We start from the raw sequence: 16,241 nt of genomic DNA, 5'->3' as shown, positions 1-16,241 counted from the left end.
GCCACTCAAAGTTTAAGAAGAGCTTTGCTAGGTGCTCGCACCAATTGGCGTGGAACTCGAGGGAAAAGCCGAGTGATTCGCGAGAAAGTTCGATGGAGTGTTTCGATTTTATGTTTTTAATATATTTTGACGCAAAATATAAATCTGAAGCAGATACTATGTATACGGTATAATCTACATATAGAGTGAATTTCTAACGACCGCACGGTCCGTCGTCTGCTAAAATTTAATGCGCACATGCCGCGATCCGAGATCAACTGTTTGCCAGGGCAATTAGCTGTATTTAGCTAAAAAATTTCAACACTTTTGAATTGCGCACAACTGCCACCAACAACTGTCAAAATTTTTGAGGTTAGAGACAGTTGTTTACCCTGGCAAACAGTTGATCTCGGATCGCGGCATGTGCGCATTGAATTTTAGCAGACGACGACGAACCGTGCAGTCGTTAGAAATTCACTCTGTACGTACAAAAAATAGTGAAATTTAATTGCACGTAACTTTTGAGCCGACAGTTCTTAACGGTAATAAAAAAATTAGGCATAATTATTTTGAAGTATTCTGACATTTGATGGTTAAAAATGTATTTCCTTAGCCGTCCCATGTTTGATTTCAAAACATCTCTTTTTTTTTCAGTGTATCAGTTTCACGTAAAAAATCTCACTTGTCGGTACTTTCACATCAACATCGTTTATCCAGGTAATCCATAATTCTGTAGCATAGTGCATTTCTCATTCGTCGAGAAAGACGAGAAACGATCCATTTTACTCTTACAACAGCTCCCGCAATATAATTCTTCGTTTTTTTCCATCTTAATTCGTTCTATTGCTAACAATAAATCTTACCAAACAAAAAACGGAGCCCGACTCGTTACGCCATTGCCGTCGGGCCCGAGGCAAAAATTTTCTGAGTTGAAACTCAAGGCACGCGATGCTGTGCACTCATCGATTTTCGAGCGGGTAACCGGAAGCTTAATAGTCGATTCGTAATATCAGGCAACAGGTTGATTGTTTGGAGTACTATATATTTTGGATCGGGATAGATTGTGTACTTGAAGTGAAACAACGCGTTGGTAATTTAATTATTGGATTGATCTTTAATTGATTTTTTTCTTCTTTTTTTCTTCATTTTTACTTCGCTTTTTTCTGCTTTTAATTTCTCATTTGAAAATCGAACGGACTGTTCTGCTTATAATGTAAAAAGGTACATACCGGACATGCAGCGGAAAGCGAATTTACCGCCGCGAGCAAATATACATATACATAATATTATCTAGATATATTTCTATATATATATATATTCAATATATAATAGTAATTTTCTTGCCATATTCTTATTTCATATATACCTACATGTAATAATCGCGTAATTGTAACTATGTAATTAATATTACAGCTATATGTGGGTGTGTGTCATTTATCAATAAAGGCTATTATGGCGATTCGTGTATCATTTATATGTACATATTTATAGATTTTTAGTGACGCGCTATATTATACTATATCAGTAATATATATATGTATGTATATATATATATATATATATATATATATATATATATATATATATATATATATACGTACGCTAATTATTATTTTTTTTTTTAATATTATCATCGTTATTAATATTATTAAATGTACAAATCGGCAAAATTTCTCTCTTATTTACATCGGCGCCACAGTTTTGTACTCAGCGTTCAGTCGTTGACTAATTTTGGAAGCATTATATTATATACGTTTATAGATTAATTATTGTGTTCATCGTTGTACCCTTGATAAGCGGTTTAACTCGGACAGGTAAAATGAAAACTCGAAACACAGTTACACGAGAATCATAGATTATCCAATACTTCAAATATCTGTTTTCGATTAATTAGGGGTGAGCTCGAAAAAGCAAGAAATAAAAAAACATAAATAATTTACCACTTTATGAAAAACGGTTTTATTTATCTAGTTTCCTGTTGCGTATATTGCATTAGTAAAAATTTGCAACTCTAACAAAAGCCTTGCTGATCCTTGTCTTTGTAAAAAATTCGGTTTATTTCCGAGGCCTTTGAATCTAGTGCAGAAAATTTTTTGTTTATCGCGATACCGATCCGATACCTTTGGAAATTCTCGGAAGTATTAAATAAGAATAGGTCAATTAAAACCACTTGTTTAGGGCAGCTACGCGTTTGTTTTTTACATTTTTTTCCCGTTATATAAACACCCTGAGTGCAATAGTTCCTGTCAACACAAGTCGCACGCCAGCTGTGCGAGAGACCGTAAATGTACCTGCATCATATTTTCAAATACATATAATCTCGACAAGAGACCTGTGACGCACGAAAAACGGAATACTAAATACATACATAAGTATATGTACAAACACAGAATGATCGGTATCGTAACCATACTCCTTAACAACTTTATTGTCATAAATGTGTCTGGCAAGTCTTAACGTCTATCATACCCTATCAAACTTACAACCTAATCATCTTGGCGAGCACAGCATTGAGCATCATTGAGTAGAAAGATCAGGTATACAGACAACGTATAACGAGCAGCACGAAAATAGTGAAAACTTGAAAAAAAAAAAAAAAAAAACGTGAGAAAAGAAACTCAGCGATGTTAAAATCGTCCATTATTCCTCCCCCCCCCCCCCCCCCCCCCCGACCAGCGCAATCTACTCATCCTTTTTCTTCCTCAATTTTCCCTCCGTCTGAATGGTGCGCGAAACAAGATCTACGCATGCGCCGAGGGCAGGACTGGTGGCGCCATCACCCTCCGGAGTGTTCGCGATCTTGCTAAGTGTCATGATGTAGCTGCAGGCGATCCTGAGGACAGAGAGCTTTGACAATTTCTGATTATGCGAATATGCGGGAATGGCGCGTCTGAGGGTGTCGAATGCCGCGCTGATGGTGTGAACCCTGGTCCGCTCTCTGGCGTTCGCCTCTATCCTGCGCTCCCGGGTCATGTTCTTGTAGTTCCGCTGCTGGCCGCTCTGCGACCTCGCCTGGCCGTCGTTAGGGTGTTGAATAACGTGTTCCAGGGGATATCCTACCCTCTCGAAGCTCCCGCTGACCCCAGGATGCGACGGGACACGTGGCGCCTCACCGCGCAGGACAAGCGCCAGTGGTTCGTCCTGCAGCCGAGGGTGCGGAAGGACCGCGGGTGCCGGAGGCGGCGGGGGTGGTTCGAACCTCTGAAGGACCTCGTGCTTGCGGTGGTGGCCGAGGGGCGGTGAGGAGGCGAAGGGGATGTCGTCCTCCCGGAGCCTGAGGAGGACCTCCTCCTGGAACCGGGCCTCGTGCCTTCTCCGCGTCTCTTCGTCGGTCGGTGGCGGCCTTTCCGGGACGGTCTGCGGCTTCGGATCCCCGCTTTTCCCCGTAGTCGTGCTCCATGGCCGGAAGGGCGACGGCGACGAGCACGTCGCTGGCCTCGACTCCTCGTCGCCGACCGAGGCGACCTCCTCGACCTGCTCGAAACGCCGTTTCTTCAACGGCGCTGTACAAGGTTCCTGGATTTTTCTCGGCTCAGCGAGCTTTCGCTTGTTCCTAAGCGATATCGGTGTCACCTGGACCTCGACGCTGTCCTCCGAGGCACTCGGCGAGTGCAGACCCGACATGTCATCCTCGTCACCTCCGCTGCAGAAACCAGCGTCCCTCTCCGATGCGGACATCACGCCAGCTGGAACAGAGAAATTAAAATCCGCGGTCAGGGTTTTTGTAAGATATAATCGGTTGCAGGAGACGACTGTGCGCCAGAATTTGTAAAATTCAAAGGAGAAAAATGTATTTGTATTTAAAGTTGAAATTAAAGTGCAGCTGACCTGCAGTCGACGTTGTATGTTTAGCGCAAACCCTGATACAATATTAGCATGCCGCATTATTAAATGCCTCGAATAGAAAGTGTTGAAAAATCGTTAACTCTGACATCTGGCAGACAGACTGTGTACATACACAAACACAGCGTGCATAAATGAATCATGCAAGCCAGCAGCTCGTTTGAGCCTCAAGTACGATGCATTTATCGTCAAAGACCGAGTTTATACGATCTCACGTCCACACGAGCGTGCAAACGCAATATGTATGCTGCAGATGGAACTCTCGCTGACTTGACGCTTATTTCTTTTTTTTATTACGTGTGTACATCGTTGCTGGCACACGCGATTTCGCTACAATTCCATTCCCGGGTAAGTGTTAAAGGTTCCAAGTCTGGCAAGTTGAGATTTCACACAGCTCGTCATTACACCAACAATAAGTCTGAATACGTAAAAGCAAAAAATTACGACAATGCGGATATCTACGTAAATGTACGTATATCGACGAAAAGAATCGAGTGAGCAAGAATTCAAACGATACATCAGATGAAACGTGTTCGAAAAGAATAATCAGGGTACGCATATCATATATCATATACTGTAAAAAAGAATTCAACATCTGATATTGAATTTCCGAATTGACTAGAAAAAAATTTTTTACTCTGTTCCACACTGGGTATAATTTTGATCAAATTTGAACACCGCCATTTTGTAAAATATTACAAACGCAATCGTCTAAGTAGAAACGTAAAACAAAGTTAAAAATTTTGTCGCTACCGCTACGAGTGAAATCGGTTCGTGAAACGTAATTCGGTTATATCCAGGCGGCTCAACCCCATGACTGGGTTTGTAGTAGTTCGGTAGACGTACGCAGACACGGATAATTCCTGTGAAATTCTGAAACCGCGGCTGAGAAAACAAGCGGGTCTGTTCGATATCGAGGGAGTGAGATACGCGACACGTGCGCGTGAGGAGGCACGCATCTATGTTTAGTACCACGCGCGGTTCCCGGCTCGCGGTGTGTTCCCGACGACGTCGGCGGCTTCGCCGGCGTACTCGCGTGGGCGGAATCACTTTGGACGAGATGTTTTCCACGTCGAGGCGCGAGTGCGTCATCCATCCGGACGGGTTCCGAACCATCTGGCGCTCGCAGCATCCCGCCATCCAGAATGCCAGCAGCCTCCGATTATAATATCCCGGTGAACCGAGCCGACGCCGCTGCCGCCGCCACGATGTGTATATTTTATACCTGACAAGAGACCACAGGGTGTAAACTTCGACTTGTACAATTATTCCTGTAGCACGCGCGACAACGAAGTGTAGCTATATTCAGATCGATTGTCTGCAATGAACTATTGTAAAGAGGCAGATGCAAAATTCTTCGTTTGTCATCGATAATCTCGATAACTGTTTGACCGGCTCACACGAAATTTTAACACATGCTTCTCTGCTGTTTCCAAAATGTCATAGATTGTATAAATCAAGGTTATCCTGCCAAGAAGACGAGAAAAAATAGATGTCACTAATTTACAATGGCAATGCGACTAGCGCGCTTTTGTTTCGAGATTCTCCGCCAGGTGGCGGTAACTCATAATTCCTTTCCGCGACCGAATTGAAATGTGAAAGATATCAACCCCTGGCAGTTACCTTTCAGAATGTAATTTACCATTTTAGTAATGGGCATTCGTAATTCCAAATTTTACGTCGATATATCGCGAGGAATGCCGATTAGAATCTCATTTACGGTGAGGTTATACCAACCTCTCGATAACTTTCCGCCTTTGCATCTCTGTGCGAAAAGTTGCGTTAGCGTAACTCGTGTTTTTCCACTTTAATCACGATTAGCCAGAAGAGAATCTTCTCATTCTCCGTTAAAGAGGACCAAACGCGGCCTAATAACGAGAGAGGGCTGTAGAGGACACGGGGAGCGATAAAAAAATTTGGTAAAAAAAATCCCTATTAATCTGGATGCTGGTGTCGTCGATACCTCCGACTCAGACAACGATTTATCGGAACCGAGGGGGACAAACGACGGCTGCGCCGCCTATATGGCCAGCACGTCCCGGGGTTCAGGTTTCTTGATTACAGATTGGCGACGGTCTCTATCCACCGCCACATGGTGCTGGCGCCAACGGCAGGCTGCCTCCGCTTCTCTTATTGCCTTACCTGGATATGCCTATAAGCGAGTTGGACTTCCAGGAGCGCGGACACGCACAAACCGCTTCGACGCGACGCCGGCGTCGATCTGACCGACGACGTCGCCACTCCGACGCTTCGACCCCGTAGATGGTGCGATAATCGCGACCTGCGCCACCCTGAATGGAACAGGAAGTTATGGACTAATCGAAATGCTTCGGTCATTTGACTTGGATTCTCCTCGTTGAACGATTCGCTGTAATTAAACGTATTCAAAGTCGCGATTAAATTACAATCGTTTCATTTTTCTGTGTGCGCAACGGGATAAATGAACAATCCGCAAGTGATGCAATTATTTTTTTTATTTCTGGAGGATTTCGTCGGCAAAAAATGCCAATGATTACTGTCGAAAACAGCACGACTCCTCCCATAATTTAACCCCCATTATCCAACGAGCATACAGACAGCAAGAGCTTCTATATCGGGAACTTTTCTGCGTAAAGCAATGCGCGATGATCAGAGAATAAGAGCCACTGACCAAAGGCACTGAAAGACGTAGCACTAAACGCGTATGAACACCGATCTCTGCCACGTACAACGATAAATATCGTGCAACATTTACATCAGCTAGATTAAAAACGAGCAAACATGCAGTATAATTCTTAATGACCCTTGGATAGAACGATTTTATCGTTCTAGCGACAAGCCCTCCGTATATATCTTCGACTCGCGTCATATCATCGCACATAACACACGGAATATTCTCCGTCATATGCACATCGTCACAATGCAGAGAGACAAGATTTCACTTATATCCAGAGTATCGCGTTATCTGGAAAAGATCAGAAGTAGGTATACCTACAATATTCGTCCGAACTACGAGTTCCAGGAAGAAACTGTCATTGTATGACTATAGTCCTCAAAATCCACAATGTTCTGACCATCAACGCTTGTCAAAGTATCAATATATACATATGTATGTATATATATATATGTGTATATATACATATATATGTATACATATGTATAACGAACCAGTGTTTTCAATAGCCATAACTTCTCGACCAGACAGCAAGAAACAAATTAAAAAAGAAAAATAGTTGAAAAAAAGAAACCGTTCGAATTAACATGAATTTTATTAAACCGCTTGAGTACGTATCGGGCACACGAAAAGTTGTCTCGACAAAAAAAAAAAAAGTCGCCGAACGAAAGAAAGGAAAAGAAAATGACAAAACAAAGCTCCGAAGACTTTAGATAAAAATCACATCATACGATCATACGGACGATCGTTCGAAAGTTATTTATAAACAACGAAACTTTCTACACGTGAATTTGGGATTTTTGATATTTTTTTGCACGCCGTGAAGAGATTCCGTTAATAAAACTCACGTCAATCAAGTTCGCGTATCAAAACATGAGTATCTAAGCTAAGTCCCGTCGCTCCCACGAGTTTATAGCACGTTGGTGCAAAAAGACGTTTTCCGCAGATCTCGTTAAGGTACCGCTTAGTCGGTGAACCTGAGAAGTTACAGGATCAGGTATAGTAAGTATGCAAGTAGAAAATGAAAAAGCAAAATATTAATAATATGAAAAAAAAAAAAAAGAATATAAAATAACTCCGGTATCTCCGTTACAAGAGCACGCGTGTAGAAAGCAAATGTACGTGAGCGTCGTGTTAAAGCTGCAAGAATCGAATCCATATATTCGTAATATCCGCCACACTACGGGACACTTGCATTGAATTGCGCTCTGCATTTAACCGAACCTGCACATACTCTGTACATATGTTTATGTAAAAGATGCGTGCGAGTAGGGCGTCGGTGTTGCGTCTAGCTTCAGGCGCCATTCCCATTATCAACTTAACGTCGATGCGTTTCTTGACCACGGGTCGGGTTATCGACTTTGTTACTTGCGGCGCGACGGTTCCGTTTGCGGAAAAGAAAACAACCGCCGACACGATTCGATTGACGTTATTTATATGTTTATTTATTTTTTCTTTTTTATAATCGAGTATATTATGCGTGTGTATGGCTTTCCTGCTGCAAGTCTACAAGAACTTTTCAAACTCATTTCTTAAGCTATGCTGCGGTGTGGTGTGAAATATGATGAGACGTTATTTTCCTAAAACCGGTACTTGGGTCAAAGAAAATTTCTCTGATTTTGCGGATTTTCGATGCAATTTTTTTTCTCGACAATGTTCTGACAAATATGTTGAAAAAATTTATGACTTTTATGTATAGCTATATATATACCGATATTGTATTGAGTATAATAATTCTGTAACAACTGTAGCCTAAAAAGTAACGAGTTATACCTTCAACTCCTAAAAAAATAATCAGCAATGCGAAACGAATTTTAATTTCGTTCAAGAATTTAAGTCAATAATAATTTCACATGCGGGTGATTAAATCCGTCGGATTCAAATATATGTATAATATATGCAAGCGAAAACGGTATATGTAATGCCTTAAAATCCGTATATTAAATCCCAAGTCACATATAATCGTCACCAAAACGTCTTAATTATACAAATTCTCTCGATTAAATATAATGCAATATATAACCGTAATCGGAGATTTTCAATTAAGGGACGTAAATCCGCGGAGATACGACTGCAATTTCACCCAAAGTTCAGAGTCCGGTTTTGCACAAGTTTTCGATCTTCCTTACAAATATCGATATATCTTAAAAACTATTAATCTGATCAATACAAAACACAGCGTAAAAATGTGACCACACGTTGTAACTATTCCGTATGAAAATCGGTACAGCAGTTCCGGAGTTTTATAACTTAATAACACGCGTCAAAAGGACTTTTGAGTTTTATACATTCCGTGATAACAGAGCGTCGCTGCTTATCACGGTGCTTTTGAGGAGCTTGCGGCAGCAGCAGCTGGCTTCTCTTGTGCGTTACGCACACACACACACACGAAAGTAAAGTGTATATAATACATAAATACACACAAGATATAATAGAAAGTGTTCCGAGTTTTCGGTGATAAAATAGACGAACAGCGTGACACATTCGGGGACAGCGATAGCCCGTATATCCGAGATTTTCCTGCATCGGTGACACCTGGTCTTCCGGTCCTCTCACCTTGTCATCGATGATGGTTTTCACCCGTTTTCACCGATAGTGGTTATCGCGTTGCGGTATCGCGGGATGCGCAAACCCCGTATCGCGCATCTGTTCATCACGATCTCCGTTCGACGAATGCACGACGCTCGGTTCGCTCGCACCGACGTGGATTCGATGAAATTTATTATCACCCTGAATTCGACGCGCGGGCGAGAAGGGGGGAAACGGAAGGACTGATGATAATGCTATCTGCAGGGACGTCGACGCGACCCGACAGCGAGCTTTGTGAAGCGAAGGTTGCGGAAGCGCACCTTAAACCCGCTAATCGCTGGCCGTTCTATTTTCAAAAGTCTAGGACTAGAGACGAAGCGAAAATTTTTCTAATGAAATGGAAGAAACGAAAAGAAACAGGATCAACTTTTTTTCAAGACATTTTCGAACGATTTCGGAGAGTAATCATCCTCCTCGCAAAATCTTGACGACGAAATTAACGGGTAGCGAATAGCGTATGTTCCAAACTGGATGCATGCATAATGCATGTATTCTTAATCGTGGACTGTAGAATGTTTATTACATACCTATAAAGTTTGATAACGATTATATAGATGTTACGACCAATAATTCACTGAAATCTATTTAAAAGTTCAATCCACGAGTCTAATGCGAAAACTTCCAGTTTATTTAAACGAAGTATTCGAGACAGGGCAATACATGTATATCCGAACATAAATTCTATGAATTAAAACTCTGTATATTTAATTGACGTTTTCAGCTTCTGTAAATTATAGGCTACACATGTGATGTAAATCCGTTATACCGATGTGAAACTTCAACAGTTTATAATGATTGGCATAGAAAATTCAACGATAGTATAAAGCGAGCCAATATTTTAGGACAAAATTTCGCAAGTCCAATTTAAAGTAACTCCAAAAACTGCAGAAGGTCGTTTACATATCAGACGTTAGAAGTTAATTTATTAACATAAAATTCGTATTCTTTCTCTTACTTTTCACCGTTCAATCATATTATATACCTACTATAGGCCAATTTGGCTTTGGCAAAAAGAAAGCAAAAATAAAGGATGGTAATTATACGACAATTTATCTATTCACCCACACGCGCGCTGAATAGTCGAGGTTAAAGTTCGCAAAAGCGTGTGAAATTGAGGTGAACCCAACCCACATACCGAGGCGGTTAATAAATACGGAGAAATTATTGTGTGGGTAGGTTCAAAAGGATAATTAATTAAAAATAAGTATACATAAATATGTATGTATAAAAGTGTAAAGAAGCGTGTGTAAATGCTGGCTACTACAGCTCGAGATCCTTTCGAATCATCCGCGTCCAAGTGCATCTACGTATACATGCATACAATATACTTGAGACACCGTGTGTACAAGTATGCGTAATATTCACATCCCCGAGAGAATGATAATAAATAATTAATGCAAGACTCGTCGTGGTAGAAGCACGTGTCGTCTTGCAGGTACCGCAGCTTTATAAACTCGACGTCGACGTCGTCGGCGTCGGCGTCGTAAACGTAACGGCTTCCCGCCGCGTGCCGCCTCCTCTCTACGGTTCTAGTGTCTTCCTAATTAATCGAACGAATGATTTTAATTAACCGTGACTGTAGAATTTCTACTCGCTGGTTATAGCTAGATATTTTTTTAACGCGTAAAGAAATAGGCTGCGCCGCAGGCCGCTGGACCAAAAATAAAATAACAAGAGAACAACTTAAATATTATAGAAGCCTAGGAAGCATGAAAATCAAAATTAAGAAGTATGCGCCGGTCTTAAATGCCACAGAAATTTGTCCGCCTCTCTCTCTCTCTCTCTATCTTTCCATACATCTCTTTCTCTTTCTCTTATCTCTTGCGCAATGCGCAGCTATGCAGTCATAAGTGCAACGCAACGGGTCGTTTACGGAATTTGAAACAGGTATAGGTATGTATAGGCAAATGAACCTGACTGATCGTCGCGTTGCCTTTGACAACAAGAGTGACGAGAATTAAACGGAATACGATTGGAATATTACATAAGTGAAAAAAGACACGAGGGTACAATTAACTGGTAACTGGTAATATTACGATAAGGAAATACATGTAGCGTAATATGATAATGATGATGATGATGATGATGATGGTGATGGTGACGACGATGATGATGATGCACGGCGGTACCGCGTTCGAAAAACACGAATACAGACGCATATCTTAAACGGCGCCGATAACCAGCGACTCTTCGGCAAGGAACAGGCCAGTTTGTCAAGGCGGTGCGTCTGCACTCCATAAATCTCTAAACCGTATATTTGATTTCCTTCTTCTCATCATTTTATGCTGTTGTATTTTTACTTTTTAATCTCTCTCTTTTTTATTCAAAAAAATTATTTTTTTTTGTTTCCACTCCTTATTATTTACTTTTTTTCTGGCGCCAAGTCAAGCCTCGCGATATTTAACGCCGAAAGGCGACGACGTAGACAATTTCTCCTCCCACTTCATCTCCAGGCGTGTAGGATGACGTTGCTGCTGTCGATGATGTAGCGCACGATTAACGGACCTAATTCTAATCGCTTGTATCACAGATCTCACTGTAGGAACGACAAAATTTCGCACTATAAGCTCGAAGCATAGTCGAAATCACAGTTTGACTCAAAGTAACTCAAGAACTTTGTCGAGGTAATTTAATGTTCGAGTTGAAATTAGATATCTTACTCAAAATGTATAATTATGAGCTTCAACTTTGAGTCAAAGTCTTAGTCAGGGTGGCACAAGTGACTCGAAGTGGTTCAGACTACGTGCAATTCAGAGTGACCCAAACTTTGAGTTGAAACGTCTCAAAATTTCGGTAGCTTAAAGTTCGAGTCAAAGTGGTGTTAAAGTTCAGAATTTCAACTAAGTTTATTTACAAGCTAAGCATTTTCGACCAATTTTGAGATCTCTCTAATTATCCACGTATTAATTATTATCGATTCTAAGGTACAAAACATTTATTTACAAAGTAAAGTAAACGTATATAGTAAAACTATTGCCAATACAATTTTCAATCGCAAAAAAATACTTCGATTACCACCCTGATTTACATTACTTTGTAAAGCATCGTTAGGTACGCTTGGACTGGATAATTTTCAACAAAACGGAAGAAAGTGAAGGAAAACAAGCGACTTTAGGCTGGCCGTGAGCCAGCCCTTGAAATTCCCGTTTTCACACTGCAGGTTCCAATTTCACAGAAAAAAATCAAATATTAATACAAATTCGAATTTCGAATTGCAAATACAGATTCGCGATTAACGATTTAGAAGCCCTGATGTGCCATATTACATGAAAATGTGACCTTTTTTTCAACCACTACAATGAATCCACCATTATAAATTTTGCAAATCTAACCTTTGATTCATGTTTAGTGATCAAATAAATTTTACGGTACTAATTTCTGTTCTAATCCATTCATCATTATTAAGATATCGCCATGTTTATTTGATTTGTTGAAATTTTCTTACTTAAATAATTGAAAAATTTCTGAATCGATCAAAGTAAAAATCCAATCAATTCCAAGTTTGGAAAAGCCGCGTCGATTGAGACAAAAGTCATTGAAATCCGTAAACTCGTTCTCGAGATGTCCTCGGATAAAAAAAATCGATCACCTCATTCGGTGATTATCTAGATATCGAAACGTCGATGTCTAGTGAAACGTCAACTTTTCATTTTCGTGTTGATTGCAAGTAACCTCCTTTTCCCTCTTCAAAACAGAAAAACAGCAAGTTAAGAAAAGTTCCAACCGTGCCACGCCGCAACGACGCGTGAGAACCGCTGACGCTGTACGCGATGGATGCTGGCGTCACGGAAGCGGAGGAAGAGGTTGAGGAGGATGAGAAGGAGGAGGAGGAGGAGGAAAAAGAGGAGGAGGAGGAGGAGGGCGATGCCGCGGAGGGAATTGGAGGGGGCCGCGGATGGCGCTAGCCAGATGGTCGAGCCGAGACAAGAGTTGTACCGTATATGCGAACGAGAGGCAAGAGAGAGGATGAAAGAGAGAGGGGCGGAGGGAGGGAGAGAGAGAGGCAGAGAGAGAGAGAGAGAGAGAGAGAGAGAGAGAGAAGCAGAAGGCGACGGTCACCAGCTGTGGCACCGCGAGTCGCGGCATCGCGGCGTCGCTCCGCGGGGTCAGGAATTGCCACCCAACTGCACTTTCAGCCTCATCGTGAGTCTTCCCTGCTGCCTGCAGCATCTTCACGGCGGCGGGGTGAATTCGTTGGAAAAACTGAATTATCTACGACGAACAATTTCGCCGAGAATAAAAATTGAAAATGATATCTTTTGTAGCCCCGTACGAAATTCAACAATAAACATGGGCGTTGATTAAAATTTTTTTTGTAATGATTGCATAGAGAAAAGTTGTACGCGTAGACCGTTGCTTATACCTACTCCTTTTTAGAAATTGAAACAAAAAAAAAAAAAAAAAATTACGAACATCGATTTCACGAAAAAGTAACAACGTTAATAACTATGTTGAAACTTGTTCCGCGTTGTATGAGAGGCTATGAAATAACTGAAATTCGGTAATACTTGATAAATCGATTTTTGTAAAATATATAAAGTATTTTTTCTCTTCAATCTATCGTTATTTTAACGTTACAAACTTGAACCTGATTTGAAAACAAAAAAGAAAACTTTCAATAGTTTTCCTACGGAAATTGTTCTCCGCAGGCTTTTTGAGCCCCATTGATTCGAATCCGAAGACCGAAATGTGATTTTTCAAATTACGGATCGAATAAAGTGAACTTTGAGGATGAAGAGTAAAATTAGAGGTCTAATGGCACATCGTTTCAACTGTTCGAGATGTGTAACTTCAAGTCGCGTGACATCGATGAACGTTGATAAAATAGTAAACTGCTTGTGTCATCCGCGCCCGTCGGCTACTAGCTAACTATTCACGTTCCACTTATATAAATAGCTACGTTGTACGATCGATGAACAGAAGTTGGAACTGCATTTATCTATATGCCGTGTGCAGTTGGTGATATCTATGTTCCTTTTACGCGGAACGTTGTTGAATCACCTCGGGGAAAATTGACGTACGTAAATTTAAATGCAACAATTCTACAATTTGAAATCTAATAATTACTTCGAACGATTCTCTTCGAACTTGCTAGAAGAGAAAAAAATTTTTTTTACGGAAGCTTTCTCTCTTACACTTTTTTTAATCAAATTCTTTTCGTTGTGCAAAAAATAATCTCAATGCTCAAAGTTACTTATCAAGGTTTTGTAAGAAAGTACATGCACAAGTATACTTTTAAAAAGTGAACGTAAGTAAGCTCATCATTTTCTTACCGAATGTTTATTATATACGGCCATACGTAAGATGCAATGTGGATTCTACATGTTTTATCATTAATAGTTATCGTTATTTTGCACTCACGTAATCGGGAGTGATAACGCGAAAACATTACAATCCGGGATAATCGCACTGAAAGCGTCTCGACCAAATATGCTGATTGCGGGCGATAAACTCGGAATTGGCTCTCCCTGCAAACCGCTTACATTTTTTATCGCCATTTAGAGATAAGATCATGAGCGTAGCCCTCGAGATTAGATCTTTTCAGACTTCATTCATTGGTGAGCGCACAGAAAACAGCGATGATTTTCTCCACCTCCTCATCGGTCACTTATCGCTTGAAAAAATTTCGTTCTACCTCTCACAGCGATATCAACAATACGTCAGACATACAATTGCTGGGAATTCCAAGCTGACGCGTCGTATCGCTATTTGTCACAGGTATTCAGCCGGGAATATACGTCACTGTTTTAGGATTGCTTCGCAGCCACCGGCGATTCAAAATTAATTATACGTCTTCAACCGGAATTTGCGCAATCGTATAAAAGACGGGAATGAAAATCGGCGATGTGCTTTGAAATTCTCAAACAGACTATCACTTAATCGACTTACAAAAAGAAGGAAAAATTCCCTAAAGCAGAATTTTATTACCCGCACTACGATAAATATTTTTGTAGCGAACAAGACAACAGACTGATAAGACGCGAAGTTTTCGATGCAAGTTAAATCGGTGAGACACTGCGGTTCAAAATTTACCTTCGTACCGACATTCAGGAAAAATTAAATTGCCAAGCGAACACGAGTGTACGATACAACATTTATCAACGTAGCGTTTCATTGTGACGAGGAAATTTCCGACAAAAATGATACGCGTTTCACGAACGTATGTACATGCGTACAATAAATTTACCTTGTGCAAAAAAATTGCGCAAAATAAGTTATTACACTCGTAACCCACATCGACGTAAGTATAAACGTTAAGTCCAAGAAGAAGAGTAGGAAAATTGAATGATGATACATAGCGAGAAAATGATCGTTGTAAAATTAAGTAATTCCCATCTACATAGACATGCCTAATGACGGAGTTTTTAGTCGCTATAGCGCAAGGAGACCATCGTGATTGTGGCAACTTGTACAACGGTATCGCATAGAGAGGCTAGGCTACACTGCTGGAACCTAAAGTCACTAAAATGTTCGAATTCAACTTTCTACACACGTATTCGCACACATCTGCGAATATTACAATCGTAATAATAATATAAACGCAGAGCAATACACGACGCGTGTATGCGAATTATAATTCGATGCACACGTTGCTTGCAGTGTGTGCATATACGTAACCGTAAAGTTGATGAAGAAAAAAAATAAAAAAAGCAGAGAGAGAGAGAGGGGGGGGGGGGGGAGATAATGGCCAGTGCCGTTTAAAACAACAGGTGTTTCACGGCTGATCGTCGTGTTCGCGTATGCATATGAGAACACAGAATACATAATTTCGATAACGGCCTGACTTTCTCACTTGAAACGCGCATTAATTACCATATTATATATGCCCTGCATGTATTGTAACGAGTTGATAATAATTAATGCCGGTTACATATTACGTGTTTTTCGCAGACACGCATTCACGCGCTCAGGAAACGGATGCGGCTTTAAGTCAACCTGTCCCTTATCCTCGCCCCATCCTGCCTGCGAACTGCGTGCTCACTGGCTTTTCACTCTGACCCATCGGACCCAAAAGACCCACGAACCTGACCAGGATCTGATAGAGAGAGGAAGGCAGGTGCTTCGCGCAACGCTACGAAGAGCTGCGGGAATTCGGAGGGTAAAATTGACGTTCAAAGGTGAAATTTGAGGCGACAAGTGCAAGGAACGTAATTCTTAATCTCACAAATTGGATAAA

At 41.0% G+C, this 16,241-nt stretch overlaps 1 protein-coding gene across 3 annotated transcripts in view; it reads right to left on the bottom strand.

Annotated features, from left to right (window-relative positions):
* Positions 1 to 2,631: 2,631 nt before the first annotated feature.
* LOC124177034 (carbohydrate-responsive element-binding protein) overlaps positions 2,632 to 16,241 on the bottom strand; it is a 98,700-nt gene continuing 85,090 nt past the window's right edge. For all 3 annotated transcript variants that reach the window (XM_046559088.1, XM_046559096.1, XM_046559080.1), the window contains one exon: positions 2,632 to 3,665. In XM_046559088.1, the coding sequence (XP_046415044.1) occupies positions 2,662 to 3,657 (996 nt within the window). In that variant the 5' untranslated portion in view covers positions 3,658 to 3,665 and the 3' untranslated portion in view covers positions 2,632 to 2,661. The remainder of the gene's footprint in view (positions 3,666 to 16,241) is intronic.

Source organism: Neodiprion fabricii, chromosome 1 (assembly GCF_021155785.1).
Source record: "Neodiprion fabricii isolate iyNeoFabr1 chromosome 1, iyNeoFabr1.1, whole genome shotgun sequence".
NCBI classification, from domain to species: Eukaryota; Metazoa; Arthropoda; class Insecta; order Hymenoptera; family Diprionidae; genus Neodiprion; species Neodiprion fabricii.
The sequence above is the reverse complement of the archived record's forward strand: the minus strand, read 5'-3'. Positions and strand labels throughout refer to the sequence as shown.